This window comes from Geospiza fortis, unplaced genomic scaffold (assembly GCF_000277835.1).
Source record: "Geospiza fortis unplaced genomic scaffold, GeoFor_1.0 scaffold244, whole genome shotgun sequence".
Lineage (NCBI taxonomy): Eukaryota > Metazoa > Chordata > Aves > Passeriformes > Thraupidae > Geospiza > Geospiza fortis.
The window spans coordinates 3,705,823-3,731,577 of record NW_005054370.1 but is presented as its reverse complement, the minus strand read 5'-3'; the positions used below and the strand labels follow the sequence as shown (position 1 = coordinate 3,731,577).

Below are 25,755 nucleotides of genomic sequence, written 5' to 3'. Positions count from 1 at the left end.
TGACAATGCCAGACTTCCCATTTGTGCACCTTGCAGCCTCTTTTTTTTTTATTTTGTCAGATTGCATTAATCAGGCACAATAGCTGCTGCAAGGAGAAAAACTCAATTTAATGTTTTTAATATTGAGTTACAGTTTAGTCACATACAGTGAGCTCATTGCTGACCTGCATTCCACTTTTTATCCTCTAAACACTTTTTACTCTTTTCTATAGTTGCTTTTATTAGTTCAAACCATTCCTACAACTGAAAGCAAATTACAGTGGTTTGAGTTATTTCTCAGTATTAATTACTGGGCAATTTTATGCACAATTAAGAGCAATTATTTCTTTTCACTGGTGTTGCTAATGAGAGGCACATTTCCTGAAGTTCTTTCTTCCACCTGAATTTTATTCTGAGCCAAAATACTTTCATTCTCTTGATTTCATCTGTTTTTTAAACTGTATCCAGTGATTTAAGGGAGCATTTCCAGGATGCTACACTGGGTGGCAGTGTTCTGCTTTGAAGATTTTTGTTTAAACCTTTTGCATGTTTTCTCCTCTGGCATTACCTGCTGTTGGAGCACTGCTCACAAACGAAGTTTCAGCGTTCCATACAATTCAGGAATTGGTAGCATCACCATGGTACCAATGGAATCGGTAGCATCACCATCAGGATTTGCCATTAAAATCCTGATTTAAAGTCTGGAATCATGGCAGTGTTGATGCCATCCAAAACCTCTAGAAGCCACTTATTTAAGCCATGTGAGCTCTTTATTCAGGTGCGTATGTGGAATACTTGGCCTTTAGGTGCTCATATCAAACAGGCCCTTCCTGACTGCACCTTACCTTGCAGAGAAGGCCCTTGGTGCTCACAGATAGACCCTTCCCGGGTCATGTCCCGGAGCAGGAAGCCAGGAACCAGCTCTTCCTTGTTTGGGAGTGATGTGACGTGGATCTCATCATGAGTTTGAAAGGTAAATTTGTTCTTACCTGTAAATGATGGTTCTGCTAGTTCACACTATGCCAATCCAGACTGCAGTCACCTTTCAGTCAGCAGATAAGTAAGGCTTAACACTTCTCTAGTGCACTTTGAAATTTTAAAAGCACTCTTCAAACACTGATTGATTAATCAGATAAGACAGAGGAGAGATGAAGGAAGATGGCTGTCACAGCCCTGGTTTATCCAGGTCTTCCTGCTTCAAGAATATCCCTAATGAGTGAAGGAGATTAAGATAGTGCAGTGTAGCAGGTGTGCTGTAAACCATCTCTCAGGACAGTATAATTGTCTGACATTTCAGCAGTGATGCTGCACAGGATGGCTTCCTTCTTGAAAAAGGGTGAGCCATATGGATTGGTGTAGGAGAACTAGCAGAACCAATGTTTTCGCAGACAAGGACAAATTTAACTTTCTGCTATTTCCGTCTATACCAATCCACACTCTGGGAATGAAATTTCCATTTTAAGTTGATGTCAGGAGAAGTGTTTTGATATACTATTCACTCTGAATCAACTGAATAGACGAGCAGGCAATAAAATGTACTTCAGTTCAGTGCAGGTGGATTATTAAATTAGTCAGCACTTTTATTTTGGATTGTTTGTCCTCATGTGTATCTCTATACGGGCAACAAGATTTGCTAAAATATGCAGTTTGAAAAGTTTATTTCCCCAGTTCAATTCAAAAACCTACAGATGTCAATTTAGAGAGGGTAGTGATTACAGGATGGGACTTAAGTTGTGTCTGCATATTTTGTGTGTGAAAATAAGCCATCATCTTTTCAGTTGGATTTTTCTCTGGCTCCCAGTTGGCAGAAGAGACCTCTGTGGTCTAGACTGGTGTAGATGGGACATAGCAGAACATGAAGAGACCAAGCTTCAAGAATAGAAACTGGCATACTTACATTTCCTTTAAGAGTTGAAACTAGTTTTAAGTTTGGTATAACCTCAAATACTTCAACTAGTGAGGGGTTTCCTTTCTTTAAGATAAATTCGGCTTCTAGTGCTACTAATGGCCATTGCTGATTGCCAGCAAAATTCCAATATTGTCATTTTCAGTTATTCAGGATTAATCCAGATTTCTTCACTTGTAGCTTCTGTGCAGTTGGAGGCTATTCCTACTGAGTGGTTCAGTTCTCTGGGTTTGCAAAGAGCTTTGTAAATGAGATACAGTGCAGAGCCAGAGGATCCCTCCTTCAGTTGTCCCAGTGATAGCTGGGTAATCTCTGAACTGATAAGAATTTGTCTTTCTCAGAATTGATGTGACTGTTGTTATAAAACACCCAAAATATGGATCTCTCTCTCCTGGATAGTCTCAAGTTTATTGCACACTGAGAAATTTTGGAGCTTGTTACCAATATAACTTCTGTTGAGTTACTGTTAAGAATTTAGTTTCTTCAGCACTGTGCATTCCTGGTATCTACGATACCATCTTTGACTGATATTTCATTATGCTCTGTTCAACAAAAGGTTCTTCAGGAGATAGCAAACTAAATGTAATTTCTGTCACAAGCTTCTGCAAACCCTTACGAGTTCATCAGGCGGATATTCCTTCTTGTTCCTAACATATTCCTCACATGGGACAGTGTGGGAGATCTTGCTTTGCCTTTCCTTCTGATGTTCATTAAAAAGGTGCCGCTCAGAGCCTTCTGTTCTTTTTGTCTGCTCCATGGAGTGATCACTTGGAGGTGATGTGAAAGCCTGTTCCTCTGAGAGGATGTGAAGCAGTGGGTGATGAACCCTACCATAATAAATCATCAGAATAGAATAAAGAAATATTTTTAGGCATTCTTCCAGCAGCATGCCTGACTTGCAGAATGTAAAGGTTTTGATGTCTGTACTACAGGTACCATGATTTTCTTGCAAGTAGAATTGCATAGCGATTCCCACCATTCTTACTAACATCAGTAGTTTCTTCCCAACTGAAATGTCATAGAATAAAACTGACCTTTGGGAATGTACAGTTTGTGCTTAACTGCTATTTAAACTTGGAATGCTATAGGTTTTTTTCAGTAAATACACAGGAATAATTGGATACAATGACAGTGTTACGCATAGTTGTCAAATCAAAACAAAAGTAGGTTCTCGCAGAAACAGTGGTTTCTTACCATATGTTTGTTATATGTATATTCAATGGTTTGTCTTTTTAAGTTGCTTGTAGAACACTGAGATAACAAAAAATTACTATTTTCACATGGTGAGCTGATGACTTTTTAACCCCAACCTTCACAGGCACCGATGGGGACTTGCTGGGGTGATATTGCAGAAGGAGTACGAGTGGAGGTTCCAAACACTGACTGCAGCCTACCTACCAAAGTCTTCTGGATAGCTGGAATTGTAAAATTAGCAGGTAAATGTGTTTCAGTTGAAATTAAAATAATCAAAAGAACTATGTGAGGAGATCAAGTACTTTAGTCATCGATCACCTGGTGAGAGTAATGCTGGCACTGGTCAGGTTGGCAGAGCTGTGTCTGTAGATTATACATTGTAGTGCTGTCACTGTTCTACACTGGCTGCTGTGATGCTTGAGAATGTCTTTCCTTGGTTTGATTTTTTTAATATTGCCTCAGAGTGCAGTAAGACTAGTGCAGAGCAGAAAGGAGACATGGTATAAGAGCTGTCAAGAAGCCTCATTATACAAATCACTGCTGAAAAGTTAGAAATTCAAGGTTACAGATCTAAGATATGAAAAAGCCGATACTGTGCATAATTAATTTTGTCCTCTTTTGTGCAATTTCTAAAGGTTTATAGTTCAAGAATTTTAGTCTTATTTAAATTGATTTACATGATAATACATGCACATTTATCAAAGTAATCAATTCTGTGCGTTAATAGCATCCAGAAATGTGCCAAAAACCCCCAACTTGCTATTAAAAATTGCATTTAGAAAACCAATATAATGTACATGATAATTGGTCAAGAAATATTCAAACATATTTTATAATCTTGTTTCATTCTTGTATTTTTTTTAAATGCTTTCTTTCAGGCTACAATGCTCTGCTGAGATATGAAGGATTTGAAAATGATTCAAGTCTTGACTTCTGGTGCAACATTTGTGGGTCTGACATCCACCCAGTTGGTTGGTGTGCAACCAGTGGGAAGCCCTTAGTTCCTCCTCGCAGTATGTAAATAGTAGTCTTACTGATTTTAAAGTCTCTTATTAAACTAAATTTGCTCGTGATCCAGATAGCAAAATGTTCTTTTGCCATAACTTTTTCAACAGTTATGAATTAATAATTTTAACTTTTGACTGATGCTGTGTTTCTTGGAGTAGCCCATCTGATGTGACTCAAAGCTTCTAAGACTGGGGTGGCAGCAGTTGGCTAATCAGTTATGGGAATATGCACTTATTTTATTTATACTTTGGTATTAAGTTGTTCACCCTGGCCTGTAAACTTAATCTTGGGTAGCATTCATTCTCTAAAGAGGCTTTTTGTCATGATTGTCATCTAGGCCTTTTAATAGTCATCTGGGATTTCTTCTTTACATATTCCAGACTCTAATATTAGTCTCTAATGGGCACAATTAAAAATCAGTGTCTTACTTCTTCCCCTTCATTTGCAACAGGCATCCAACACAAATACACAAACTGGAAAGCTTTTCTAGTGAAACGACTTACTGGTGCCAAAACACTTCCTCCTGACTTTTCTCAGAAGGTAAGGCCAATCCAGTATCAATGATGTTCTGTAAAGAAAACTGCAGCACAGTGTGAAGAACTGAAATATTTTACAGTGGCACATTAGTTCCTCTTGCAGGGAAGGAGGTACAGTAGTTTCTTCCCTTAGATACAGTTTTCCTTGGAATCCCTTCTCCAGTTGTGTCCACACTTGTCAGTATGTATTTGGTAAACTTTGCTCTCTTTACACAGAAAGAATGTCTGTCTGTGTAAAAACTAGTTGGTCTATTTTAATTTTAAAATATCCCATTTAAAAAATCCACAGAAAACCCAGAAGTGCTCATGAGTTACCCTGTGATATTTAAGAAGAATGAAAACTGATTTTTCTAATTCAGGAATTATTTGTTTCATGCACTATTTCAAGAAACTGAACAGAATATGTTAATATAGCATGGATGTAGAAGGAATGAAGATCATACTTTTAAATCTTAGTATTTTCTTCCTGCTCTGGACTAGGTTTCTTTCTGTCTTAGTCATGCCTTCAGGTGTGGTAGCTGCTGTATAGTGTGCTGGAAGTTTACTTGCCAATATTGTGAGATGATGGTGTATATAGTTCTTAGTAGAAATATGAGACTTAATTCGTTGTTTTACACTGCATGTAATGTTTTAAAACCAACCAAAATGCCTTTCTGCAGTTGTTAATTTTTATTTTAAAAATGGCTCACTTGGAAGACAAATTAAATTGGCAAGATCTCAGTCCTTTGGAGAGGTGGTAATGAAAATGGCAAGTGACAGATGCTGATTTTTTAATACAGTCTGTTTTCACAGAGCAGATTAACATCTGTTTCCTTTCTTTTGTGTATTTTGAAGAAATACTTTTGTAAATGGCCAGCTTTAATTATGTTGAAGGTTTGTTTTCCATGCCTTAAAACAAAGCATTTTAATCCTGTTTTTAAAATGCTGTATTTTGAGTGCATGACAAAGCAAGAACAAAAAATCTTGAGGTTTTTCTTGTTAAAGTAACTTCAGCCATTGTTAACAACTGGACAAGCTTTCATTATGTCTATTGAAAATTCCTTGAACTTATGTGAGAATTGTTTCTCATCTTAAGGAATGACCTTGAAACAATTAAGGCATTGTAGGATCTGTTCTTAGTTTTCTGAAATACTTTGTTACAATGAAATAGAAGACAAATAAGTTGTGTCATTTCTCTGGGATGATTAACGAGTACTTCAATTAAATGAAGTGTGCCAATACTGTGCTTTAAAAGACAGGAAATGGAAAACCAGAAGATATTCTTACAGAATGTATGTTTTGTATTGTTTCAAGGTGTCTGAGAGTATGCAGTACCCGTTCAAAACTTCCATGAGGGTAGAAGTAGTGGACAAGACGCACCTCTGCCGGACAAGGGTGGCAGTGGTGGATAGTGTTGTTGGGGGCCGCCTGAGATTGGTGTATGAAGAGAGTGAGGACAAAACTGATGACTTCTGGTGCCATATGTACAGCCCACTCATTCATCATATTGGCTGGTCTCGAAGTGTAGGACACAGGTTCAAAAGATCTGGTAAGTTTGGTTTGGGTTAGAGGTATTTTGTAGGCAGTGTTGGCTGGGAAGAGTCTGGCTTTAGCAGTTCTGTTGCTTTATACAGTTAGTCAAACTAACTTGAATAATGGTACTTGAGAATGTTATGTAATGTGGCCCAGGGGTTTTACCAATTTTATGACAGTCAGGAATTTCAGTTAAAGTTACAATTAACATATTATACAGCAGTGGAAAAGCCAGAATAACCTTCAGTGTTTAGAAGATTCAGTGATAAACAGAGGCCTGCAAACTAAAGGTAGAAAAACCTTTAACTGCACAATTCAGGCATGATAGACTTCACTTTTCATGCTGATACCTGGAATTACAGCCCTACTCCACAAACTCCTAGTTTCTTCACATCTGACTCCTTCTTTCTACAATGCAATGTGGACAGGTATCCTAGTAGAAACAGAATTCCTATTTACTGGCAAGTTTAAAGACTGTCTAATATTTTATATTGCAGTATTTACATGATTTAGAGGGCACTAGGGAATGGGCTGGGAAAGTGAAGTGACAGTGTGATAGAAGGGACACAGTTAAGGCCTTTGCTACCTAAAATACAAAAGCAATTGTAATTTGAAATAGTTCAGGCTTCTAAACAAACAAAAAGAAAGTCTGGGTTTTTTATTATTTCTCTGTTCTTTTGAGCTGGTATCGCTTGTAAGAGACAGAATTTCTGTAAAGCATTCCACAAAGCTTCCCTTCAGGGAAAGCCTTCAGTTTTCCTAATGCTTCAACTTTCTCTGAAACCATTTATAAATAGATAGACACACACACACACACATATATATGTATTTAAAGTGATTATATGTAATTATATCAAAATATATATAAATGTAATTTTCTGTCATAGCATAGTGCAAAGTAGTTTAAACCTGCCCATTTTTTGCAAAAAGCTTCTATGTAATACTTTCATCAATTTTGTGAGATAATAAATGGTCTTGTAAATACTGGATATTAGGGTTTTTTTCCATAAATTATGTTTGTTTTATAGAGGCAGCTCAGGTTGAAGTCAGCAAGGAAAATGGATGGATTATGTCCTCCGGATTTTTGTGGTAGTGTTACTAATAAACTGCGGGCCTCCCAACACCAGTGATTGTGTGGTATTGGTTAACATATTCATGAAAACATATTGTGTGTTCTGTGAACAAAACTTCTGAACAATATTATAGTATTATTATTATTATTCCTTGTAGATATTACAAAGAAACAAGATGGACATTTTGATGCACCCCCACACTTATTTATGAAGGTGAGTTGAATAGCTAGAACGCTCTTTGCAGAGTTGATTGAGGACCTTCAGTTCCTGTTGTGTGTAAACCAGACCTGAAACTCTATTTACATCCTAGCCCAGCACAAGTGTTTCTGCTTGTGTTATCCAATCTGACCTCCTTGATATAAGCAGAGGTGGTAGAACAGATATTTCAGTCTGTTGCTTTGGCAGTGTGGGGGTATGTTTTATTCTAGGCTCATTAAATTCTTTGTTTCTGCTGCTGTTCTGTGATTCTTTAGGTAAAAGAGGTTGATGCAGCTGGAGAGTGGTTTAAAGAAGGAATGAAATTGGAAGCTATAGACCCCCTAAACCTTTCAGCAATATGTGTGGCAACTATCAGAAAGGTAAGAAAGCAAATGTGCATGTTGGGGAGGTGAAGAGGAATCCTTTTCCCCTAACCTTTATTCAGGCTTGAAACAAGAAACTCAAAACTAAAATTAGGAGAGTTCAGTCGCACAGTGAATAGGGTATGTTTGTCAATTGTTTATATACAACCGCTATGAAAATGTGCTCATGTAAATTTGACTTTAAGCTCTGGAAATTCAGCCTTACCTTTAGTTAGAATGTATTTGTGAGAGGAATTTGCAGGAAAATATTCTGCTAATTATACCAAGTGTTTTGCAACTGTTCAAAACCAGATCTCATCTTGCTGACTTGCAGAACTTTATGAAGATATTTTAAGGCTATCCTTCTTTCTTCGTTTGATTGAAAGGGAGCCAATCCATGTGAAATCTGCTTTAAAAGAGAAAATGTAAAAAGCAGCTTAGCTGAATTGTTTACCCTTTCCAGTGAGGAGAATTGTTATGATTTTGAGTAATGGTGTACTGAATATCCTTGCAAGCTGAAGAATAGACTGAATTATAAAGCTTTAGAAATCGGGCTGTTGTTCACAAGAAAAATAAACTAGAGATCAGAAAAAGGAAATGTTCATCTCATAACTTTGCAGTTATCAAAGGTACATGGAACAGTTGTATTCACAGTCCCAGAGACAGATATGATTTGGAGGGTTTTTGTTATAATTGAATGTCCTTCTAAGTGTGCTTCCATTATTATTGAATTGCTTTCACTCTTGAAACATGGCATGCTTTCTCTCTAGCTTTCTCACCCAGCTGAAGGTATTTAATGTGAAATTTTGTTTCTCTTTACCAAGGTATTAGCAGATGGCTATCTTATGATTGGGATTGATGGCTCAGAAGCAGCAGATGGGTCTGATTGGTTTTGTTACCATGCCACTTCCCCTTCTATTTTCCCTGTTGGTTTCTGTGAAATTAACATGATTGAACTAACTCCACCCAGAGGTACAGGTAGCATTCTGACACCTTTTATTGTTAATACTGCTCAGTGGTTCTGTATGTGCCATATGCTTTGTTTTTTAACTCAGCCTACAAAATTCAGGTCACTTCTTAGGACTTTCTCAAGTCTGAAACAAATACAACAGCTTTACTTCCAAGTAATCTAAACCAGAGGTCACCAACTTTTCATTTAGAAAAAGTTAGATTGATTATTGGCTGAAATAATTTGCATTTGCTGTCAGAAATTGAGGATTCCACTAAGTCAATGGAAAGTGTGGGAGTCCCTAAAAGGGCTCTTCAGAAAGTGTCACTGGTTAGGAGGTCCTGCCCACCAAAACAATTAACAAACACTGTAAAGAATCTCAGGCTAATTCACAACTACACAAGTCAAATTTTGGAAGGCTATACACAAACTTGAGCTTTAGGACTGTACAGTAAATAAACCCCTCTGTGAGGAAAAGCATTCTGTTCACAAGCACATGTGTCTACAGAAGACTTTGCCTCCCTTTTCCCATTTTTTGCATTGGTCTGGTACATTTTAAGAGGATCATAGCTGTATAACAGCTGACAGATTACAATGATTTTCCATGGCTTTTTCCCTCCATTCTCATTCTTGCAGACTTCTACTTGTATTTAATGAAATACTTTACTAGGTAATAACTACAGTGTAATGCAACATGAAGAAAATAATTTCATACCATTTTTGTCGTGGTACAGTGACAGCTCTGTCACCCTAGAGTGTGTGGAAAGTGCAGTTATACAGATTTAGGGGTTTTTTTTCAGTCAGTTCATTTAGTGAATTTATTTCCTAGAAATTCATGGGCACCAGCATCCCTCAAAAATCTGAGGTGCAGACTCTTGCAATAGAAGTTTTTATGAGAGAAAATGCTTGCTTATCAATAGGTATCAATCAATTTAGAAATACATATATGAAGCTGGTGAGACAGAATAGGAAAAAAACTTGCCTTTTGGTTTCACTCTTGAAACACTACTTTCAAAATGTGGATTTTGTTGTTAGCACATTTATGATACTTGTAGTGTTTCTTGTATCATGGCAAGCTAATTCTTTACCTCCATGTACATTTTCCCTTTTATTGCAGTTTTTCCTAAGTCCTGTGTCATCAGCGAGAGGTGATTATACATCACACATGCAATAATCTAAAAGTAATTTGGAAGAGAAGTTACTAGCAGTAAAATACAGAGCATAATGCACATTAGCAATTTTAATAGGACCAAAGTGATCAAAGCTCCTTAGCTCCAATGCGGGTACTTTGCTTTCCAAATTATGGACTGGAAAATGGACAGCTTCTTAATTCTGCCTGATCTGACAAGGCCCATGTGCACATTTCCTATGTGTGATGAACTTGAGTACAAATATATTGGTGTAGCAGAGGAGTGTTACATTGAGAAGAAAAACATTAATATGCAGAACTGATACAGTATTGCCATTATTAATTAACTCTCTAGCTGCATCTATTCATGGATAGATTCCATAGCCACTGTGAGCACTCTCATTCAAGTTGCATTTAGTATTGTGGATAACTTCAGTTGCTGTGAAATCATTGGATTTACAAAGCTTAATTCCTCCCAAACTTCTTCATCCCATGCTGAAATCAGTAGAAGGTGAAGATGCTTAGGCATTTTGAGGGATGGGATTGAATTTTGGGCTGTGGGTTCTGAGAGTGGCAGCCCTCTATCCCCACAGAGGTGAGACACAGACCTCTCCTGTAGCTCCCACACCATGCCCACTGCACTGCAGATTTTCAGAATATCCATCACTGCACACTGACGCGGAGAAATCCTCCAGGCTATTGTTCCTCCAGCTAGAGTTAGAGAATTATTAGTTTAAGCAGTTGTTAAAATGGCTCAAAGCAAAAGATATTCCTGTGTTTTATGCATATTCAGTAGCAGCTACATATCTTTTTGAGAGATTATTTTCTTCCCTTTATAATAGCTTTAAAAAATCCTCTAATTTTCCATATTACATATTACTGCTATTTTTACCCTTAGTAAACTTTTAAAGTATCCATGTTTATTCTTACCATTCTGTTCCTGACAACTTAAGTGTTTCAATAGTGCAGCTGTTTCCCCACAGGGAAGAAACTGGATGTTCTCAATTCCATGATCTGTTCTGGGTCATTTGTGTAGGGCATTTGTTGAGATAAGAATCTGCATGGACAAAAAACTTCCAGTTTAAGTGATTAATCTTAACTGAATATCTTTTACATTACCCAGTGCTTCATTCTTCTTTTTAGTTGCAAATGAGCAATGTCAAGGTGTCTTTTTGTCCCTTAGATCAAAGCTCAGAGGGTGGAGGTTTCTGCTACTGATGTTTGACTTTTGTTGTTTTTTTAGCTGTAGCACACTCCCAATGTGCTATTTTTGCTGTTGTTCTTACACATGAAGTTTGCAGTTGTTGTATGAAAATGTTGTTTAAAATTCACAGGTTATGCAAAACTCCCTTTTAAATGGTTTGACTACCTCAGGGAAACTGACTCAATAGCTGCACCAGTAAAGCTCTTCAATAAGGTAATGAAATTATACGTTTTTTTTGCTGGAATTAGTATTTTCCTTACATTTTTGCGTAGTGCATGGGATGGACCTATTTGTTCAATACAGCTTTGAAAAGCTAAAACTTTTAGAGATAAGAACCGTTTGAGTAAACAAGGTTGGTATCTCTGAAATGTTAAACAGATGCAGAGGTCCAGGAAACTTCATCAATGATACTTGGTTTTTTTCTGTATTAAGTGGATTGAAATCCCTGTTTCAGCACTGTGCTTAAACTATCTTGATGAACGGCTGTTTACTGATATTTGCTTTCTTTGCTTCCCCAGGAAGTTCCAAACCATGGGTTTCATGTTGGCATGAAACTGGAGGCAGTAGATCTGATGGAGCCTCGCCTGGTGTGTGTGGCCACAGTAACGCGCATTATTCACCGGCTTCTGAGGATACACTTTGATGGGTGGGAAGATGAATATGATCAGTGGGTGGATTGTGAGTCCCCAGATCTGTATCCTGTGGGATGGTGTCAGCTCACTGGATACCAGCTCCAGCCTCCAGCGCTGCAGTGTGAGTCCTGCTTTGTCAATAATGAAAATTAATTTAATGGGGACTCATTTTACTAACCTTTTCCAGTTAGATCCCCAGGCATAACAAAAATAAAAAAAACTCTTGCTAATGCCTGGAAGTTCTAATTGACAGTTCTAATCTTTCCCACTTTGATTTCCAAAGTACTTCTGAGTGTATTTTACTATTTTTCAACGCCAGGAGATGCTGACTTGATGCCGGGAAAAAGCCTCTTGTCAGTTCTGGAGGAGCTCGCTGAGAATTTATGTTGCTTTAAGACTGCCAGTGTATCTGTTTCACCTCCTAAATTGGTGGAACTGAGCCTGTGCAGAAGCTGTATGTAATTTGTTACATCACAGCTTGTCCTGTCAGATCAAGTGATAATGACTGATGATATGCATTTCAAAAACAGTTTTTTAATAAGAGGGTAATGGGCGAGTTCTTGTTAAGTAGTTTAATGCAAATTGATTTTCCACAGTAAATTTCTGTCTTTGTTCAGTCTACTAAGGAAAAATTCTTAAACTGTGTAACAGCTTTGACACATTTTAAAGTGGCGTTGTTTTTTTTTTAAATAAGCATAAATTTTGATTTCTTCATTTTTGCAGCATCAAGAGATAGCCAGTCAAGTTCATCCAAACAGAAGAAAAAAGCTAAATCACAACAGTACAAAGGACATAAGAAAAGTGGGTGACAAAATAGTGTTTGCACTTTACCTGATGCTTTAAAGTTTGTGGTCTCTACCTAAGTCCCTGTTCTATTTGGAAATTTTTGTGTTTTATGCACGTGTCTAAACAGGTGTTATGCTTAAAGGTGCAGTATGCCACAAAAAGAACTTTTTCACTGAGCATAATCATTTTTATAGCTCGTGATAGGGTAGATGTTGCTGCTAATAATAATAATAATCTATTTATTGTAGATGGACAATGGTTAAAATATTTTTGTGTTCTGACATAATTTCAGTTAAATAATATATTTGCTGTGTACTATATTGGTAGTTGTACTGCCTTGTACAAAATACTCAGGTATCAACACACTTTTCCCTCTGCTCTCTGCAACACAGGTGAAGGAATAAGAGCCAAGTCACTGGGATCAAAAAGAATGAGGTGTAGAAAATTTAAATTATCATCCAACTGGCTTCTCTTTGAAACAAAAAAACTACTTATTTGCCAGATTTTTTGGTTTAGGCATCTATGTAAATTAAGCTTTTGTATTATTACTTTCAGAAACAAACAACGTTACTGTATGTGGCTGTTCTTGTCATAGTAAAACACAGTAATGACATTTTTAAGAATCTGCAGGGTTCGGGTACTTTCCACAGTAATTGGTTCCCTTGGAATCAAGTTGTCAAAATGTAAGATTAGCTTGCTTAATTTAGTCCTGTTTCCAAACTGTTTTGTTGTAGTATCAAACTAATGTGAGGAATTAAAACCTTGTCTTCCTGGTGAGTTTGTGAATGGATCTATTAAGGCCAATTGGAACCTTCTTCCCCAGTCACTGAGAATACAACCTATGCTATGTTGACCTTTGGGGATGAAAAGAAGTTGGCTGATGAGTGTCACAGATAGAACAGGTGTCTCGGAAGTTCTTAGAACTTCCTGTTAAGTGCCTCAAACATTGCACTGGTTTTCCTTTCTCATGTTGGAGGAAATAAACAGTAAAATCCAGATCCTTTTCGGAAACCAGTATTTTTAAAATAGAATTCAGGTACTGGAAAATTCCTTAGAGAATATCTGGGGAAAACTGTGAATGCTGTTGCTTTAAGCTAGGGAAATATGGCTTTATGGTTAATTACCTTTGTGTAAGACCTGGTTTTGGATAATTCTGCACTGTCTGTGCAGATTTTGTTCAGCAAGCTGTTCTAGACCATCATACTCCTTACCTTATCCCTTTCCTAATACCTGTACTACCTGTCTTACAGTAAGTGTGACCCAAACCTGGAAAATTAATCTATCTTACTTAGTGCCATAGGAAGCTTTAGTCTAGCTTTAGAAAATTTAGTCTAGGGAAGTTTGTTCTTCACTTCTGACTAACGTAAGGTAAATGTTGCCTGTGGAAGCAAAGAAAACTTCTGATTGTGTTCTGGACTGTTTGCTCAATACTAAGAAATCCTCTTAACACCAGAAGATGAGAGAATGACATCATGAACAGTTAGAGCTAGCTGCCTCCTATATGGGTTTTTCCTAGATAAGTTATGGCAACGGAAGTGCTGAGTCATTTGAAATAACACAAAAGATGTCTTCTGAAGCTTTTTCTTGTTCAGGACTTGTAAATAAAATAGAAAGTTATTTTGTAAATTATTTCAGTCACAAAACCATATAATGCAGCCAGATGATTAACAAAAAACTGTGTCTTAAATTTTGTTAGTTTTAGCAGAGCAGGGTTATTTCCACACATTTTTCTCATGTGCTCACAACACTGCCCAGGATGTCATGGATGTCATTGAGCCATTTTGCTGTATGTAACGATGCAGATTTCTCCTGCAGTGTCCCCTCCTTCCTGGGGGCACTGGGAGTGCACATGTTCACTGGGAAGCAGAACTGATTGCATCATAAACACTTCGGGAATGCATTTGGGGATACTTGAGAATCTCCCCCAATTCCCTTTCTGACACTGTTTCAGTGAGTATGGTTTTGTGCTGGATGCCTGCTGCTCAGAAGGCTGTGCAGGTGACTTCCTGAAAGGTAACATGCCAGGATGCTGGAACAATTAATTAATAATGAAGGGTGCGATATTTGCTGGTATTGTCTGCTTCCTCTTGGGTGTGTATATCAGAATAAGGTTACTGAAATGATAATCTGACCTCTAGATTTTCAAGGTTGGAATTCTGTAGACACCATTCTGCCTCATTAATCTCTCTATAAGGCTATCCTGAAGTTGTCTTATAAGAAGAATATTTAAGCAGGGTGGTATCTTTAGAATATGCATAATCAGTTACCTTTTCAGGGCTGTCTGACAGTGCTGATAAGACTGAAGCATCAGCAGCCACAGTTTTGATGTAGCTGAAAGCATTGATTTGTGCTACAGATCTTGTACCCTCAATACAGATCTTGTACCCTCAGAGAACATGCCTTGAGCACAGAATAGGAGCATCATAGTGATAAAGGAGAAACATGGTAATTTGTATGGGAAATATTTTAATAATATTTCATGAATGTAGTGTTTAATAATTTGAGGGCATTTTAGAAGTTTTTTTGCTACGCAGTAAAATAGTTATTTGTATTTATGGGTAAAATGGTAAATACCATTCTAAGGGAATTAAGAGCATGTACTTTTAGCAGTGGTAAACTTTGGAGAGGATTATTTCCCCAGAAGCATCCTTCTGTCTCTTAGGCACACACACTGAAACAACTGCAGCCTGAAACTGAGCCAGATATCTTGGGTGTCCAGGCAGAGGAATGTGTGTGACTGTGCAATGTAACTGCAGCAGAAGTAATTCACAGCATTTGTATTTCATTGATAGAGCATGAAATAAGTGGGTCACGGTATTAAGCAATGCCCTTGAAGTCCTACCCATAGCCTGTAGAATTCAGGGACTACAATGTCGCTGTTGAGAACAATATTCGCAGTAATAACTAAGTGGTGCCATTTTACAGGCCCTGGTTTTTGAGAATGGGTGAATATCAATCAGAGCCATTTCTCAGTGAACAGTCAGAGTGGCCTGATGCAGTTTAACTTGAGTATTTATTTTAGTTTGACTTGATGTTTAGAGAGGAAGGTACCTGTTGGAAAGAAACCTGTCAGTTTGTCCAGGCCACCCATGGCAGGTGAGGTATGGAGGAGCTTCTCTGGGGACGACGAGTTGAATCCTCCTCCATACCGAGCCCTTTCAGCACAGACAACCCCTTGAGGCCTTCCAGCCTACCAGGAATAGCCAGGAGTTCAATCCCAGCCTCCAAACAGGTAACTGGTCACACCAGTGTTTCACTGCAGAGTGGGAAGCTAAGGTCCAGAGTGTCATGTGCTGACTCATCCAATCTTTCTTTTTTTCCCTTTTTTTTTCCTTTGAATTTCAGTTGGTTTAATTTTTTCTGCTAGAGAGCTTTTCATTCTTGCTGATGCACCATGTTACTGAATTAATCATAGCAGAGGGTTGCAGCTGGTTTAGAATTTCAGAGAAAGAAGGTTGTGGTGTGGGTTACTGAGAATCCTGGAGGGGCTCTGCGAATTGTTAAGATACAAAAAATGCACTCTGTAAAACTGAATGGTAATGTGGATCTGGGAATATTGGATGTAAGTAGGTCATTATTGTGTATTATCCTTTGCAGAGAAAATAACCATATGCTGTAAATAAAGATTTTTGTCTTTGTATCAGAAAAAGGCAGTTATCTGGGAAAATATCTTTGGAATATGTTATTTGAAATTTTGTGGATTACTAAGAAAATATATTTGAAGCAGTGTAATTGTGCATCTGTATGAGTGAGCAGAGAAAAACTCTTAAAAATTAATTGGTAATAATGAAATAGATTAAAATTTTGAACTTCTTTAAGTATTGCTTACATAATGTAATCAATCTTCAATTATACAAATGCACTTCAAGCATCTGGTAGTTTTTCTCTTCTCTTTTCCTCATATCTCTGGCAATGTAGTGCAGCAAATTATTGCTAACAAATATATTGTAGCAATAGGAGCTGTCAGACAGACTGGATGATGGTCTCCCTGCAGGACAGTTGCCGGGTTGGTAGATTTAGCTTCAGATTTGCTTGATTACTCCCTTAATCTTGCCTTAGTCTGCACAGGCTGCCCTGTCAGCACTCTCTACTGACTGGAATACATCCAGAACAGTTTCTCTTGTTCATGTGTTATCCATTAACAGACTGGGAAAAAAGCAACCCAAATGCCACCTTTAGACCCTGAGGAAAACCTTACTCTCTTCTGCACACCTCTCAACACTTCTGAAGGAACTCTTTAGTTTCACTTCATGTTCCTGCTGGTGTGTACATGCCATGTTTAACAGAGCCTTTGATGCCAAAGAGAAGCCTTGCTTACAGGAGAGTGTTCTGGAGCATCTATTTCTGCCCAAATGTTCTTTTGTGCTAAATCTACATCTGCATTGCATTTCCTTAGTGCAAAGACATACACAGTCTGAATTTCTGTATCATTAGATCTCACAGCTCCTATGAAACACCTGTGTTCCTTGGTTTCTGGTACTCAGTGATCAGTTGAGGGGATGATTATGATTAATTGAGGGGAACTTTTCAACACTGAATTTTGGTAAGGCTGGACAAAATTAATTTTGTTTGTGGTGTGGTTAGCCTTGTCATTGTCCAAATATGGATATATATATATATATCTATATAGATAGATACAGATTGAAACCAGCAAGACCATACCTTTTCAGTCTCTGGGAAGGAGGCATCACCTTGATGGTTGATACCATCTAATCAATTAAAGCACATTTGAGATTGGCCAGAACTCATTAATTCTGTGCATATCCTCAGCATCATTCATTGCCTGATATTGCAGTAGCTGTAGGACATAGGCAGACACAGTGCAGGGGATGTTTTGCATGGCTTTGAATGGAATCAGTGGAAGATTAATAACAAAACAGCATCTGTTCTGAAACTTCTTGTCCATGGGAGATCTCAGTAAGGGTTCAAACCCAATTCTTTCCCCTTTTGTATCATCACGAGCACAGGAGAAAGGTTCAGCTCTTCACCTTGATTTGTATGATGTGGCTTTGCTCTCTAGCAAATGCCTGGTGCTTTGAGTACTTTGCATCTTTCAGTCTGAAATGATCTCTTGAGCACTGAAATTCACCTGTTGGACTGCTTCATTTTTAAAAAGAATGTACAGCCAGTCTTGCAGAAGAAGAGACTGTTCCCAGAGATTCACACAACTGTGGAGCATATTGCTCTATTTGTATTCGTTTTGAGAGGTCTGAATGTCGTGGCATCAGACAGTGTGTCTCTGTGTCCTGGCAAATCACTGAGATGATGTAAAAAGGAAGTACCTTGCCCGATCTGCATTCCTTTCCCTTCAGTTGGATGACTTAAGTTAGTTTTCCTTTTTCTTCTTTCAAGCAATTTGGTGTGCAGCTGTAACTAAGCTTTTCTAATGGAAGATTGTAGTTAAAAGCTGTATAGTAAGAACAAATGAAGTAAGATATCATTAAATATCTAAGTGTTAGGACTTGGTTCAAATGAGCCAGAGGCAATACAAATCATGGCACCTGCTGTTACTTCTGTACCTGCAGGAGCTTCCTGCTCAGGGGAGGGAAGGGAAACAACATGCATGGTCGGTTGATTTGTATCCCTGACCTCTGTATAGCCTTTGCCTGAGGCATTGCAGCATAGTCAAGTAGCCAGTTGTGTGTCTTATCATTTAGACAGTACTTTGTTGCCCCCCAGAGATCAGGAATCTTGGACAGAGTCGGGCATAATGCAGGGAAAAGTATTTGGGAGAAAAAAATAAGGAAGGGATTGTGAGTTCTGTAGGTGGGAGGAGGATTCTATTAAAGAAAGATGGCGAGAGCTTGCATTACGCTGCAGCAGCTTTTGACATCTTCTACTATCTTAATTTTCAAATTTTATTTTTATTTAGCTCAAGAGCTTGTTTCAACATAGAATATTTATAAAAGAATAATCAAACAGCTTATAAATTACTGCAGGGCAGTCAGTAGCAGCAGGTTCTGGGTTGGGATGTTTTCCTTTCACTGCATATTTTTGCATTTCAAGACACATTGACAAGGTATATAAACTATATATTGAATAATTATAAACTTTGATGCTTTTCTCATTCATTTGGTCATAGAGAATAATTTATTTTTGTATAATTAACCCTTTAATGTGGCTACTGCATGTTTAATGAATGTTTACATGTTTTGTTTTCAGTGTTCTTTTCGTTGTGCTCATATTTTGATAATCATCTCTATTTGTTAGTGAAAGCAGAAAAGTACTTGTCACATTGCTATTCATAATATCTTTTTCTTAGTCTCATTTCTATTTAATTTTGAGGAAAGAAGGGAAGATTAAAAGTACGAAAATAGTTTTGTTTTAATGAAACTTACCTTCTGGTATCTTAAAATTTTATTGATGGATTGAGAAATCTTTTTTAATATGTTTTGTTGTCTCGCATAGACTGTTTGCAATAACCGTTTGCTAAGTAATTTGAATTGTACATTAACTGTTGGCCATTTCCAATCTCATTTTCGCTTGCATAATGACTAAATAGGAAGCAAAGTGGTTTAAAAGTTAAAGTGGTCTAAAATACTCAGTTCTTGAGAAAATCTGGTAGAGCATATATTATTTTAAGTAATTTTAAATCTCTTAGTATTAGAGTATAACTTATGGTTCCATCTGCACTCACAAAGTGTCTGTTCTCTGTGGGATCCTGAGCATTAAAGCATCACTAAAATGCACCATATAAGAAAATGGGGAATCTGGGATGCTCCCAATATCAATAATATTAAGTCAATTTAAGTTATATAGATGTTTAATGTGAATTTTTGATTTATAGTGACTTCATTACAGCTGAAGGAGGAGTTGCTGGATGGAGAGGAGTACAGCTTCCTGCAGGGAACGTCTGACCAGGAAAGCAACGGCTCCGCCAGCTATTACATCAAACAGGAACCCTGAGGCAGCTCCCAGGAGTGAGGGGCACAGCACTGGTGATAGGAAAAGAACCTTTCACCAAAACTGACTGATTCTGTTCCCACTTGGATGGTGCAGTTAAGGTGACTGTGCCTGGGGCGCTTTGCTAAATGTAGATGAATTAGACTCAGTTCAGAAATTTTTGGAAGGGCGTGGAAACTATTTTAGTGAAAAAGATTTTTCAATTTATTAAAAACAAAAACAAAGGACACTTTTGTGTTGTATTTGAAGCTTTTGAAAGAATTTTGTAATATTTTCAAGTTCAGATTTATTGTGCATTGTTGACAAGAACTGAAATTCTAGTTTTTTTGTAAGATTAAACTTTATTTAGCATGATTGTGGGAAACAGTTGGAGGAAGATATAGTTGCAAATACAAATGAACTGTCATAACAAATGAACCTTTTTGGTACAAGTTGGGAGACTGTTAGACTCTTGTGAACTGCACTGGTCATGTCTCTGTTTTTTTAATTGTGGAAATAAGGCTTTAAAGCCCGAATTTAAAGGCAAAAATTATATACGGAAGACAGTCCTGTAAAGCTCTACTCAGTGAGTAGCCCCAAGTGCAACGGAGCCATCGCCTGAGGAAGATTTTACATTTTCAAGGTGTTTTTATTTAGTTTAAAATACCCTTTTTTATATAAGGTTTTTGGTTTTTTTAACATTTTTTAGGGGCTGATTCAGTGCCCATTAATATCAGTAGCCTTGTCTCCACCGACTGCAGTGGGCATTGGATTGGATCTATAAAGCTCTTGTCTGTATATGAATGTCTGTAGTCTTGGCATGCTTCAGCAAATGTTTACAGAGCCCTATACCAAACTGGAACTTCAGAAAATTCTGTGATTGGAAGTTGTAGCTCTGAATTTTGACTGAAGAAGCAGCCTAGGTGGAGAGTCACTAAGGATTCCCTTGGTAGTGGGAAGGAACTTGTGAGTATTCTTGTGATTTTTTTCCCCCATTCAGAAAGCCCTAAATGTTTCTTTACCATCTTAAATATTTATCTGTGATCATTCAGATGATGTGCCACATGGTTTCAGGTGACCTGAAAGGAGCCCTACATTGTGGATTAAAAATTAGTTCAGTCCTGCATAACCTGCAATATTCATGTCTTGCTGCAATAGTGTAACACAGGAGTTGAGAACAGTATCAAAATCACATGGTTTTAGTCTATAGTTCAGCAACTGGATTTGCCTATTGCCTGGAATTCTTGTCTCATGTCAAGCATCCCATTGCGCCCCAACTGGTCAACTTCCAGATTTTTACAAGGCAAAAGTCACATAAAAGGGTGAAAATTATGAGCATTTAAGCACAAAGTATTTTTGCAGGAGCTTTTAATAATTTGGATTTTATCCTTCCATATTTTAAACTTTTGTATATTTTTGTAAATGGAGTTGATGAGTGAGGTGGTTGATCAGCCCTACAGAGCTGTGACTGGAAGAATGTGCATCAAGAGCTTTAGCTTTCACCGGTAAGGTTCATTAACTAAACTCTCAGGAATTATAAGTTCTGTAAGTGCTTCTGGGTCTTCACAGGTCCCCTTCAGAGCAGTACAATGATCATCTGACTCTTGACCAGAAATTAAGGCTTAAAAAAAATTGATCAAAAATTATTAACATCTGTATCCTACAGCCCAATAAATGTTTTAAGGATATCAACCCACAGAGCCCCGGGAGAACATTTTTTTTTGTATATTATTGTTTGAGCTTAAAAAAAAAAAGTGCATAGAAAGTTGAAAACCAGCAATTTGATTATTTTCTAACATACCGCTCCAACTTTGGGTACATAGTATTGGTGATATACACAGGTTTACCTCATTCTATGCAAGGGGGGTTAATTATGTAAAGTTTTGTATTTACTACAGGAAGTAAGGCATGTGCTGTATAGTGTAGGAATGTCTGGAATTCTTTCCTCCCTTACTGGTAAAATTTCTTAAATTACGACCTGTTTTCAACAACAGCTTCTATTTACAGAATCGGTCAATCTGATTACAAGAATCTATAACTTCAGGTGGTAAAGGCATTTTAGCACTCTAAAATAGCCATTAAAAGGACTTTGTTGGACCTGGTAGTCTTAAAATAGGTTATCTCAGATTCTGACCCACCCATGATGTTTATTTTGAACATCAAAATAGACAACAGCCTAGATTGGAGAACTAGGATTAGAGACCATTGTAGTGACAGTTTGAGCCTTGCTTGTTTTCCTGTGTTCTCAATTTAATCTGCTGTAAAATCCAGCTCTGCAAGCATTGATTTCATTTGGTAAGTATAGCACTATTGATTTTTTTTTTTTTTTAATGCAACAACTTGCAGGTTGTCCCATCAGCTGGAACAAGGTTCTCACAGTCTTGCTTTCTTCTCTCATCAACAGCTTCTGACTTCAGTAGAAAAACTGTTGCATTAATTAGTGTGTCATAATGTAGAGAGAGGGTTGGGCTAGTTAATGAGTGAGGTGCATTGCCCGGTCACTAAACTGAGTATTGCCCTGGCTCATCTCTGATTTCAGAGTCAGTCTTCAAATGTCAAGAGGGAAAATTAGTGCTTAACACACTTCCTGTGTTGGGAGAATTATAAGAATCTGTCCTAAAGTCTGTCAGTCTTTATAATATTCTGTTATTCATCAAACACTAAAGTCTGTGAGGTGATCTGTGTTCTCAGGTACCTGTGTGACTTCAGCAGTTGGTGAAATGCCTTTTGTGTCTCTGGGTTCATAATATGCCTCAGTTGTGTAATTGTCAAGTACAGTGATATCTGTGCTAAGCAAACCACGGAAGGAGCTGCTGGAAGTCACTTGCTGAGGAGCAGCTCAGGGAAAACCTGAGCAAGGTGCTACCAGGGATGTGGTCCCCAGAGAACCTGAGGGGTGTCCCTGTGGCAGCTCCCTGGCTTTGCAAAGCATTCCTGTGGCTCTGGGATGTTTCTCATGGCTTTCAAGCTGTGGTACCTGCCAGAGGGAGCAGCAAATGCTGGACACCTAAAACCTTCAATGGGGTTGGACTAATGCTGGCATTTGGCACAGCAGGTTTTTCTGACCGTGAGGCAGCCCAAGCCCTGTCCCTGACTTGGCTGCTGTCCTTCTTGTTCCAGATCTCTCTGCTGATCTTTGATTATTACATTATTTTCAGTAGAACTCTCTAACCTGTTCCTTGCTGCATCTGAGGAAAGCTACAGCAGTTGCTGATTTCTTGTTCTATGGATGCTAACACGGGTTTCAGTGTTTGTTTTGGGTTTTTTATTGTTGTTTTCTGTGATGTGAATACCCTCCCTCAATCTTTGTATGATGGTGCTAATACATTTGGTAACAATCCTTTATTGGGAAGGGATTTTTAAAAACTGTGATTTCAGCTGAATTTTTCTTCCTTTTGATTTTTTTTCATATTTAAAATGAAAAGCCACAGCCATTTATACAAAAAAGTCAACAGCTTTGGCCCCTGGGAAAATGTTGGGGCAAGAATCAAGAATAAACAAATGGATTTTTACATAATTTCTGTATGTATTTGATATATAGATCAATATCTGTACAAATTTAATCTTTTATTTTCTTGGTAATTTGTGTGGTCAGTGAGGGAGTATTTAAAGCTTTCTCATGCAATGTACATAACTCAGTGAAAAAATGCTTTTGGAAAAATTAATGTTACTTTCATTTTTACAAGACTGCCGATTTTCAGCATGGATGTGAAAAGCATTAAAATCATAACTTTGTGTACAAGATGAAAATAATTCACTAAATTTGCCTTTTTTACACAAAATAAAACTGATTAAAAGTCTTTTTCTGAATAGTGATTGTTTTGCTTACACTCTTAACCTTATTAAAAATACCCACAATCTGTAATAATAGGAGTATTTTAAGTATGCTGGTGTGATGACAAATCGTGTGGGGCCCTGAGCACAAGGTAAGGGGTTTGATAAGAGAAGGTGAATTCAATAAGCATTTCAGAGAGCAAGCTTTGCACTCAGTCTCATTTCATTTAGTATTAATATTTGTGTAAGGAGGAAAATTTTGTGGTATCCCTTTTTTCCTCTAGCTGTGTTGGAAGTAGCTCCAGCATCACTTCAGTTCTCCCTCTGCAAATTTGCTGCTGCTTGAGTCCAACAGCTGTGCCAGGGTCACATGTCAGTGGCTCCTGAATGATTAAAATGACTTTTATGAGTATTTGAACAGGGGGTCTGTTGTAAGTGAATGCACCACAAGGAATTAGTTCACACCCATTTATTTGACAGTTACTTTAAGCACTAAGATAACTGTGGTTGCTCCCAGGGCAGCAGCTGGAATGAGATGAGGTGTTGGAAGGCACAAATCACTGTGGGAACCCGTCACTCATAGATCCAGTCGTGTGCACAGGGCTTGAAGTCGATGAGCTCTGCGGGTTTGAACCACAGGTTGATCTCCTTCTGTGCACTCTCCACAGAGTCACTGCCATGGATGATGTTCCTGTGGAAGGAGACAAACATTGATCCCTATAACAATACACCTCCAGCAGCCTTGTTCTCAGTTTGCAAAAATGTGGACGAAGCATCTAGAGTGGGGAGACTACTGCTATTTCAGGTAGAGTGTATCAACACCCCACCCCTCCAAGAGCTAATTATGCCTATTAGGGTCACTCTAGAGCTACTGTTCTGCAACAGCCCCTGCCTGAGCTTACATGCTGCTTTGGGGAGGAGCTGGACTGCAAACAAAGTCAGCTTTGTATCACTTTCCTAAGTAGCAGGTATGCAATGTGACCTGCAAATAAAATACAATCAGACTAAGGTCTCTACCACCAATTTTGGCTTTCCAAAATAAAAGACTGCCAACAGTTTTTGTGTTGGCAGATAAACAGCGAGTAGGAGTTGAGTTTTTATTATCAATTAATAGACTGAGTACAAACCTTCCCACTTGAATGCAGAAATCACCACGGATGGTGCCAGGCTTGGAGTCTGCAGGGTTGGTTTCCCCCAGCATTACTCTCCCAGTTTTAACCACATTGAGTCCTTCCCATACCTTAAGATAAAAAACAAAAATTCTGTTAAGCCATGCTTATGCAAAATACTGACAATTCAGCTTTGCTCCACCATATGCTGCAAAGAAACAAAGGTTCTACCATTAAAGATATTAACCTTGCCTAGATTATCTCTTGGGTTTGTAAAGGTGACAAGGGAAAAAAACATGAACTGGAAGTAATTGTAAAAAGGACTATCAACATTGTTACTGCAGTGAAGGATATACTTTACCAAGCCTCAGAGTTAATGTACAAAGCGCACTCCCAACCCTTTGTGTTGTGGTGGAACAGGGACACCCTGCTGAGTGTTCTCTCCTACATCATTATCACACCAGGAGATGCTACCAGAGCAAGTACCTTGTTTTGGGGGGAATGTAAAAATTAATGACACAGAAGTTTTTTTGGTGCAGAAGATTTGCTTTCAGGAATTTTGCTTTATACATTTATACATTGGGCATTTTAATACCCATTTTATATATGCATTTTTTTTATATAGTTCACTTATTATATAGTAATTTCACTGTCTTAATTTTTTCTTTTGCCACTATCAGAACAAGGTAGTTTAAAAAATGTTTCTGCAGCACTATTTCTGAATATTCTTAATAATTTATAGAGCAAGAAAAATATATTCAAGAAAGTAATCTTAAACTAAAATGAAGTCACTTACCATGGCCACAACAGGTCCAGAGTTCATGTATTTAACCAAACCAGGAAAGAAGGGGCGGTCTTTCAGGTCAATGTAATGTTGTTTGAGAAGGTCTTCAGAGGCCTTTAAAAGGACAGATTTAACTTTAAATATAATTTTCTGAATGTCATTGAACAAAACGTGTTACAGGTGTAAGACTATGGCGTTAGTGGTTAGATTCACAATTAATGTTACCAACAATGTTGCAGTGCTATTGTGTGTATCAGTGGGAGCTCCTGCTGTAATATTAAAGGAGTTCTTTGTGGCTGTGCTGGGAATTGTCAATGATTTCTTTGCACGGCAGTGAGCCTCTGCAATAAGCAGAGTACAGGGAGTACGGGGTCCCGGGGTGATGTTACCCAACACAACCTTTCAGCCTAGGCCATTCCAGCTCTCAGTGGAGCTGCATTATACCTCTGAAGCAAAATTCGCTCGTTTTGGAAAGGGTAGGAGCCGTGTGCCGGGGAGGAAGAAGGGCCTGACACGCGCTCCAGCACATCCGCCATCTGATCCCAGTTCTGCCGCAGGAGAAGCCGCAAGGGGAGATTCTCGGTGTGGGTGTGATGAGCCCTTCTCGGGCAGGGCACGGACAGGGCTGGGGGCAAGACGTGGGCACTCACGTGTACGAACTTCATGGCTACGAGCCGGAACCCTTTCTGCTCGAACCGCTTGATAATCTCCCCGACCAGCCCGCGCTGGACGCCGTCG

General features: G+C 38.2%; 2 protein-coding genes across 8 annotated transcripts in view; one reads left to right on the top strand and one right to left on the bottom strand.

Moving 5' to 3' along the window:
- MBTD1 (mbt domain containing 1) overlaps positions 1-23,152 on the top strand; it is a 34,777-nt gene extending 11,625 nt beyond the window's left edge. For 4 of the 7 annotated variants that reach the window (XM_031059996.1, XM_031059995.1, XM_031060000.1 and 1 more), the window contains exons 6-16: positions 3,204-3,321; positions 3,958-4,092; positions 4,539-4,627; positions 5,917-6,151; positions 7,366-7,421; positions 7,682-7,786; positions 8,593-8,746; positions 11,181-11,263; positions 11,569-11,803; positions 12,406-12,483; positions 19,256-23,152. In XM_031059996.1, the coding sequence (XP_030915856.1) occupies positions 3,204-3,321; positions 3,958-4,092; positions 4,539-4,627; positions 5,917-6,151; positions 7,366-7,421; positions 7,682-7,786; positions 8,593-8,746; positions 11,181-11,263; positions 11,569-11,803; positions 12,406-12,483; positions 19,256-19,374 (1,407 nt within the window). In that variant the 3' untranslated portion in view covers positions 19,375-23,152. The remainder of the gene's footprint in view (positions 1-3,203; positions 3,322-3,957; positions 4,093-4,538; positions 4,628-5,916; positions 6,152-7,365; positions 7,422-7,681; positions 7,787-8,592; positions 8,747-11,180; positions 11,264-11,568; positions 11,804-12,405; positions 12,484-19,255) is intronic. The other 3 variants (XM_031059997.1, XM_014308475.2, XM_031060001.1) reach the window with 1 other exon arrangement.
- A 426-nt stretch (positions 23,153-23,578) lies between these two features.
- On the bottom strand, positions 23,579-25,754 carry LOC102036711 (nucleoside diphosphate kinase; the record flags this gene model as incomplete). The annotated part of the gene is made up of 4 exons (XM_005424648.1): positions 23,579-23,815; positions 24,252-24,364; positions 25,030-25,131; positions 25,668-25,754. Coding segments are annotated over 4 exons (420 nt in total), but the record flags the coding sequence as incomplete, so codon positions are not given.
- Between the last annotated feature and the right edge of the window lies 1 nt (position 25,755).